The 7846-nt window shown below is 55.9% G+C and overlaps 5 protein-coding genes across 5 annotated transcripts; 3 read left to right on the top strand and 2 right to left on the bottom strand.

The window, feature by feature from the left end:
• Nucleotides 1–860: 860 nt before the first annotated feature.
• Nucleotides 861–1460, bottom strand: GUITHDRAFT_117530 (hypothetical protein; the record flags this gene model as incomplete). The annotated part of the gene is made up of 1 exon (XM_005823225.1): nt 861–1460. The coding sequence occupies one exon, from the start codon at nt 1458–1460 to the stop codon at nt 861–863; it is 600 nt and encodes a 199-aa protein (XP_005823282.1).
• Nucleotides 1461–1916: 456 nt separating this feature from the next.
• Nucleotides 1917–2723, top strand: GUITHDRAFT_145870 (hypothetical protein; the record flags this gene model as incomplete). The annotated part of the gene is made up of 1 exon (XM_005823224.1): nt 1917–2723. The coding sequence occupies one exon, from the start codon at nt 1917–1919 to the stop codon at nt 2721–2723; it is 807 nt and encodes a 268-aa protein (XP_005823281.1).
• Nucleotides 2724–3230: 507 nt separating this feature from the next.
• Nucleotides 3231–5413, top strand: GUITHDRAFT_117528 (hypothetical protein; the record flags this gene model as incomplete). Its single annotated transcript, XM_005823223.1, has 9 exons — nt 3231–3851; nt 3904–4161; nt 4210–4306; nt 4366–4481; nt 4536–4659; nt 4727–4827; nt 4883–4927; nt 4983–5072; nt 5126–5413. 9 exons carry the CDS (start codon nt 3231–3233, stop codon nt 5411–5413), a joined length of 1740 nt encoding a protein of 579 aa, XP_005823280.1.
• Nucleotides 5414–5803: 390 nt separating this feature from the next.
• Nucleotides 5804–6583, bottom strand: GUITHDRAFT_117527 (hypothetical protein; the record flags this gene model as incomplete). Its single annotated transcript, XM_005823222.1, has 1 exon — nt 5804–6583. The coding sequence occupies one exon, from the start codon at nt 6581–6583 to the stop codon at nt 5804–5806; it is 780 nt and encodes a 259-aa protein (XP_005823279.1).
• Nucleotides 6584–6940: 357 nt separating this feature from the next.
• GUITHDRAFT_155280 (hypothetical protein) lies at nt 6941–7759 on the top strand. The gene has a single exon (XM_005823221.1). The coding sequence runs from the start codon at nt 7011–7013 to the stop codon at nt 7680–7682; it is 672 nt and encodes a 223-aa protein (XP_005823278.1). The 5' UTR covers nt 6941–7010; the 3' UTR covers nt 7683–7759.
• The last annotated feature ends 87 nt before the right edge of the window (nt 7760–7846 follow it).

Raw genomic sequence — 7846 nt, 5'->3', positions numbered from 1 at the left:
TTCATCCTCCATCTAGATTCTTTAACGTCCCTGCTCCCTGCTCCCTGCTCCCTGCTCCCTGCTCCCTGCTCCCTGCTCCCTGCTCCCTGCTCCCTGCTCCCTGCTCCCTGCTCCCTGCTCCCTGCTCCCTGCTCCCTGCTCCCTGCTCCCTGCTCCCTGCTCCCTGCTCCCTGCTCCCTCGTTCTTCATTCTTTAACAGCCCTTCTCCCTCGTTCTCCCCGCTTCTCCTCCATACCCGAATTTTCTGTCATCCGCCTTTCAACCTTGATCCGTTCATCCTCTTTACTTTATCTCGCGTTCTCTCCTTCAAACTTTATCCCCCTTCTCGATCCGTGGCCGTTAAATCTTCATTTTATCCATCGCATCTTGCTCCCCCTCTCTGTGCTGGTGAACGCGTCTCTTCTCTTCTTTGCCATTGTCCCTTACCTACACCCTTGCCCAACACTCTTCTTTGCCTTTCACCTTCATGCCCCCTACTTATCCTTGAGATTTTCTACTTTCATCAATCTTTATTGACAGCCAGCCGATAATGCACTTCCCATGCATGAAGAGCGACAAATCGCTCCATGCAGATAACGTTCCACTACTTCAATATCAAGGAACGTTTTCTGCGTTATCTTCAAAAAGAATGAAACGACAACATGCCAAATGAGTAGTGTATTCATTTGTCTACTTTCTTGTTTCTCTCACATGATCGGCCCAGAAAACGTCTCAGCAGTTCCGCCCTGTACGCACACATCATCTGAACATTCGAATCACTGATGATGGTCAGAGTGACTTTATTCTTCTTTTCTCATCATCATCATCGTCATCATCATCCTACTACTACTACTGCTGCACTTAACTGCTTGTGCTCTACTCTACTCTACTCCTGCCCGTCTATCCTTCCCCTCCTCGTTCTCTCCCGTCTCTTCGCGCTTGCGCTCCTCCCCCGCCGGCCTCTCGATCGCGATGAGAGTGCGGCGGCTCGATCGCTTCCGGCGGGCCTCCTGCCTCGCGGCCCGGAGCTCAGACTCAAGGCCGGCCAGCTCTCGCCGCTCGCGGCGCAGCTCCTCCGTCAGCTCTCCTAGCCGCGCTCGCTTGCTCGCGTACGAGGCCTCGAGCCCAACAAGCTCCTCCTCCTCCTCGTCGTCGTCGCGGACCTGAGTGATGTGGCGGTGGTGTGCGGCGGTAGAGCGTCGGGCTATCTCGACCCGGAGGCGGCCGTCAGAGTACTCGGAGCGGATCTTGCGGGGGTCGGCGTCGGAGGGGAGGGCGATGCGCTGGCGGAGGAGGACGGAGGAGGAGCTGCGGGGGGAGCCCTCAGTGTCGTCTCGGTCGGAGGCAGCCAGAGACCCGGCCGACACGACGAGCTCCAGCGTCCGGTCGCCTACGAGCGTCAGCGCCAGGTCCCTCGCCGCCACCCCGGGCGTGTCCATGGTCACCACGTGGGCGTCAGGCAGGGACTCGAGGCGAGGCATCGGGGCAGCTGGGTGAAGGCGGCGCGAGGTGAGGGCAGGGTCGTACCAGGAGGGTGACCGGAGGGCTGCATCCCAGGCTGAGTCCAGCTCGGACAGGAGGGAGGAGGAGGAGGAGGAGGAGAAGCGGGGAGGAGAGGCGTAGATATAGAGGAGGGGAGAAGGCGCCTGGAAAGATCTAGAAAAGCGGGGGGGCGTTCTAGAATGGAGGGATTGGGTTTGTAGGAGAGTGTGTCTAAAAATAGAGCGGGTTTGGAGAGTTTTGAGGAGGGGGTACGACGCCTGGGGAAGGTAGGGGGTAGAGGCCTGGCAGGAAAGGGGTGGGGTGGAGGCTGCTGCTAAAAATAGCTCCATTTTTGTGCACACCCTGGTCTATAAAACCTCCTCGATGGTCTTCCCCCCGACAGTCTGTTCACCGTCTACTCTTGTGCTTAGCCGTCGTCCTTCCTTTCGTCTGAAATGCTCGCTGTTCTCCCTTCTATCTTTCTCTCCTCTCCTGCTTTGTCTTCCTCTCTTCTACATGATCCCTTCCTATACCACCGCCTGCCCTTCATCGAAGTCGGAGGCGTTCAGGACAACGAGAGGGTTGGTCTGGATCTCAGCTGGCCGTCCAGCGGCCTTGGCTCATACAACCCTCTCCGTCTTTCTCTCCGCACCTCTCCCTCCCATGACGTCTACATCGTCTCCGCCTCTACTCCCGGCCTCCCAGCATCGGCTATCAAGCTCGAGCTTGTAGGGTCAGACACCCTCACTTTCACCATCGACGAGTCGAGAGGACTTAAGGATGTCGGCGAGTCAACCTCCCCTATCTCGCACTCGCACCTCCAGCAGTCTCTTCGTCTTCCTGGCCCTGTTGACCCCTCCAGGATCCGCATCGTCTACCGTGATGGCCTCCTGACCGTCTACGCGCCACCAGCGGACGAAACGTCGGGCGGCCTCGAGGACGAGCCTGAGGTAGCGGCGCTCCAAGCTGAGGCCCAGCAGGCGAGGCTCAAGTATCTTGCCCTCCTCGACCAACTCCGCGTCGCCAAACACCAAGCCGATGAGGCCGAGAATCGAGCCCGGTCTGCGCGTAAAGCCGCGGCTGCTGCTCGCTCCAAGAGGAGGGTTCAGCTCTCTGTCGGGGGCGAACGGGAGCCGCCGACCGCTCAAACTCTCGTGGACGTGAAGCCCGCGAGCCCTCAGCCTCCCGTTGCCCCCGCGACAGATTCGTCGCCGACAGCCGCAGGTGCGACGGCAGAGGTGACTGACTCCGCCGTTCAATGAAGTCTCGGAGGCCATAGATAACCGTCTACTAGCGAGTGTTAGATGTATACAGAGCAGAGCAGTGGATGCTCAATCATATAATTGCAATAAAGAGCGACAGATGAGATATGTGTTCACTTCAGGCTTGTCACTGGTTCCGATCCGAGTTCCGCCCCCTCTTGTCCACTGCAAGAACTCTTCAGGGCTCATCAGTTTTTGAACTTCGGAACGTGTACTCAGGTGACTGGGGACTTCTTCAGTCATAAGTGCTTCCGGGACTCGCCGATCACCGGGCCCGGCCGGGTCTCATGAAGTGGCCAACTTCAAACAAAGTCACTGCAGCATTTTAGACCTGAAGCTGCCGAACCACCCCCGAACCCTGTACAAGGGACGTGCCTTGGTGGGGTCGCCCGACAAACAGGGACCCGGCGGAACGTTTAGTCAACATTAGTACCAGCTTGAAGAGGACCTATCACCTTATCTTGAGTGGGCCTTTATTACACGCTACAGCAGCCATATACGACCGCAATGCACTCGGCAGGCAGCGGCAGCCTGACGGTGCTGCCCTTGCTCGCTCTCATCCTCGTCACACTTGGGGGAAGGATAGCGGCTTCTACTGTAGTTCACGCCCCGAGGTCCAGCTCCTCCTCCTCTGAGAGCAGCGTGAGCACCGCAAGCCATGTCAGAGCTATGGGTCAGCCCCCACTGCCCGCCATGAAAGGACTGCCATGTGCCAACGACTACTTGATGGAGCTCGGAAAGAATGCCAGCATGATGGTTTCCACGTGTTTGGGAATACCGATGCAGCCAGGCAGTATCAATATGTCCATGTTTGCGAACCAAGGACTGTTCATGGACAAATGTCAGGTTTCTTTTGCAAACATCTCCAGTTGCTTATCTCAGCTTGAAAACTACTCTTTCCCTGACATGTCAAACATGTCGTGTGTGAAGGAGATGTCAAAGGCAGAAATGAAGAATGAGTCTGTCGTGATGCAGGAAATCAAGATGTATGCGATGCAAGCATGGCAGAACGTGACTATGAATGGGAAGGGAATTTTAAGCATGATTTGTCTCAACGTAAACGGACATTATTGCATGCCGGAGTTTCTCAGTCTTTCTCGCGCAGCTAATGTGACGCAAACTATGTCTGTGAGGCCCCTCTTTGATCTCTCAAGTCATCAAGACTGAAGCCTCCTTACAGGGTATGGACAGGCAGACGGCGATCATGGCGATACCAGCTCTCTGCTCCTCTCCTTGCTTCAATGCCCTCTTGCAAGCCTTCGAATCTCTCGTCAAATTCTTTCCTCCACCTGGCCCGGCTCCTGCAAATCCCATGATGATGAAACAAGGCTTCCAAGCTGTATGCACGATCAAAGACTCAAGTGGGAAGTATTGCTTCGCTAACTCATATGCCACGATGACGAGCTCTGCATACGTGTGCTCGGAGTGTGGCTCGTTGGTAATGAGAGGCGATGATCTTGCTTGTCCACTGAGAGGAGGGTGACAGATGATGGCTGCTGGACTTATAGATCTACAAAAGAATCTTCCAAGTGGCCTGTCGCCGCAAACGTTCAGCATGGTCGTGCCGATGATGTGTCTGAAAGGTGATAGTTGTGGGTACAAGGTGTAAGATGTCATGGTGACATGAAGTGCTGGCCATTAGATGGAACGCAATACTGCCTGGACAAAGCGAACGGATTTCAAACAGTCTTGACAGGAGGGCTTTCTTGCTTGAGTGCTCCGACTCCAGGAACCTGTCCTACCGACAACACGTGTAAGGTGACGATGATACTTGCTGGCCTTGCGGTTCGTCTCTGACAGAGTGAGATACAGCAAGCGATAGTGCAAGCTCAGGGCATGGGCTGTTGCGTCGGGTCTCTTCTCAAGTTGAATCCTTCAATCGATGGCGTTGTAGCAGGAATCGCCAAGGATTGCAAACTGACCATCCCGGACCCCTGTATGTCTTTCTCTTACCGCTGGCGGTATCAGTCCCTGATACAGGAGATTGATTTGGCCACATTCAGGTCAGGCTGGACCAAGGATCACCTTCTCGATCGACATCTCCAACCTCAAGTATAGTTGGTACTCTGCAAGCACGGCCAACTCAGACACAGCCAACAAATATGTGAGGATTGCCTTGAATGATCTCGCCGCTCTGACTGTCTCATGTCAACCTTCAGCTCGGTCATGACATCGGCGGCTTCCTGAAGGTCCTTCCGGTTGTGGTAAAGCATCCGACACACTCAGCGAATGCTGTGTTTTACTTGGATGATGGGATAGGTGAAAACTGTGGCCTCGACGCAACTCTCAACGACCAATCCCTCGGGAACTCAACTGAAAGTGCAGGTAGACACCAGCTCGACACAGCAGGTGCTTGTTTACAGCCTCGTTGTTTGACTCAGCCGTGACGAGACTCTTGGTAGGGGGATGCAGCTATCCGACAGCTCAAGTCCTACGTTAGCAGAAGAAGCGGAGGCTTGTCTCTCAATCAGCTGTCCAGCAATCTTGACGCAAGTGCCAAAGTCAACCCAAACCAGGCCTTCTCTCTCACGGTCGTGTCGGGAAGTATCCAACAGACCGACCCTTACCAGGCGCCAACCATGACGACTTCCACGACTCCGATGTCTGCAGGAAACACTCTGAGCGCGTCTAGTATGCTCGCACAGCTCATGGCGATGGTGTTGTCTGTTTGGATCATAAGACATGCTTGAGCGAGTCATGGCGGAGATAGTCTGCATTGAAAAATCTTGTTAACCTTGACTTGGTACTGCGTCTCGAGAAGCAGCAGAGTCCAACCCACTAGCTTGAAAGGAGAGAAGCCGATCGGATTAAGATGTCTTTCCATGTGTCTCTTTCGCTGAGGACTGACGTTCAGAGAGAAACAAACAAGTTCATAAAACCCTCTCAAGTCGAGTATCTAAACCACCTCAAATCGAGTATTTCATCACTTCTATCAACCACCGCATCATTCATTCATCGGTCGAAAACATAGCTTTATTCTTCTTTTCTGATCGGATGATGATCATCGTCAAAATCATCATCATCATCGTCATCATCATCCTACTACTACTACTGCTGCACTTAACTGCTTGTGCTCTACTCTACTCTACTCCTGCCCGTCTATCCTTCCCCTCCTCGCTCTCTCCCGCCTCTTCGCGCTTGCGCTCCTCCCCCGCCGGCCTCTCGATCGCGATGAGAGTGCGGCGGCTCGATCGCTTCCGGCGGGCCTCCTGCCTCGCGGCCCGGAGCTCAGACTCAAGGCCGGCCAGCTCTCGCCGCTCACGGCGCAGCTCCTCCGTCAGCTCTCCTAGCCGCGCTCGCTTGCTCGCGTACGAGGCCTCGAGCCCAACAAGCTCCTCGTCCTCCTCGTCGTCGTCGCGGACCTGAGTGATGTGGCGGTGGTGTGCGGCGGTAGAGCGTCGGGCTATCTCGACCCGGAGGCGGCCGTCAGAGTACTCGGAGCGGATCTTGCGGGGGTCGGCGTCGGAGGGGAGGGCGATGCGCTGGCGGAGGAGGACGGAGGAGGAGCTGCGGGGGGAGCCCTCAGTGTCGTCTCGGTCGGAGGCAGCCGGAGACCCGGCCGACACGACGAGCTCCAGCGTCCGGTCGCCTACGAGCGTCAGCGCCAGGTCCCTCGCCGCCACCCCGGGCGTGTCCATGGTCACCACGTGGGCGTCGGGCAGGGACTCGAGGCGAGGCATCGGGGCAGCTGGGTGAAGGCGGCGCGAGGTGAGGGCAGGGTCGTACCAGGAGGGTGACCGGAGGGCTGCATCCCAGGCTGAGTCCAGCTCGGACAGGAGGGAGGAGGAGGAGGAGGAGAAGCGGGAAGGAGAGGCGAGGACAAGATCCAAGGCAGGGCGTGCAGAAAGCAGGGAGAGCATATGAGGGCTTGGGCTTGGATAGGATGGAGGGGTCGAGTGAGTGGTCGCCGGTAGGACAGGTCAATGCAGGAGCCGGGAGGAGGAGGAGGGGCGGTAGATATAGAGGAGGGGAGAAGGCGCCTGGAAAGATCTAGAAAAGCGGGGGGGCGTTCTAGAATGGAGGGATTGGGTTTGTAGGAGAGTGTGTCTAAAAATAGAGCGGGTTTGGAGAGTTTTGAGGAGGGGGTACGACGCCTGGGGAAGGTAGGGGGTAGAGGCCTGGCAGGAAAGGGGTGGGGTGGAGGCTGCTGCTAAAAATAGCTCCATTTTTGTGCACACCCTGGTCTATAAAACCTCCTCGATGGTCTTCCCCCCGACAGTCTGTTCACCGTCTACTCTTGTGCTTAGCCGTTGATTTGTTTGATCTCCACCAAGCTAGAACGTCAACATGGTTCGTTGCTTCCATGCCCGTGCATCATCCCCTTGCGTTCCTCGAGCTTCGTTTCTTCTCTTCGTCGTCCTTGGGTACAGCCTTGTCTCCTTGTCCCAGTCGTACCTGCTGATTCCCAGTCCCCTCCTTCGATCGCCGGTTTCCATTCTTAGCAGCCCGCGGCATCTCATCTCAAGCATCAATCGCATGGAGCAGGACATGGACCGCATGTTTGACTCTCTCCTGTCCCTCTCCGGCAGCGACGACGAATTCTTCTCACATCCTCTCACTCTGCGGACCAAGCACGTGAACGCGTCGGAGGTGCATGCTGGAAGTGTGATGATGCCTCTCAGACCTCAGTTTGACATCCAGTCAACGAAGGAGCACATGCTCGTCTCTGTAGTCACTCCTGGTCTATCCAGAGAGAACGTCTCTGTAGAGGTTGTGGAAGCAGGTGGGACCGGCTCTCCCTCCCTCCTCATCTCAGGTCGCACGTCATCCAAGATGTCGGGAGAGGGAGGAAAAATCCAGACATCATCCTCTTCCTCCTTTGAGAAGCGCATTTCCCTCCCCCCGCATACAACCCCTGAGATGGTTGAAGCGAGGTTCGAAGAGGGGGTGCTGAAGGTGACCGTCAAGAAGCCAAAAGAGCAGCAGGAGTCTCTTCGACACAAGATCCCACTGCTCTGACCGACAGCTTGCAATACGTGCAGGCTGAGGCGAGTAGGATCACAGATGTTGTTGTAAAATAAAGGAGATTGAAAACAACTCTTCTTGCTGAAGAGGTTTCATGCACATTTTCATCTTCACTACCACAGGCACGCAGACTTGCAGGGATGAAGGCAGTCATACGA

The sequence above is a fragment of the Guillardia theta genome (genome assembly GCF_000315625.1).
Source record: "Guillardia theta CCMP2712 unplaced genomic scaffold GUITHscaffold_112, whole genome shotgun sequence".
In the NCBI taxonomy this organism is placed as follows: Eukaryota; class Cryptophyceae; order Pyrenomonadales; family Geminigeraceae; genus Guillardia; species Guillardia theta.
Note: the sequence above shows the minus strand (reverse complement) of the source record. Positions and strands in the feature narration are given on the sequence as shown.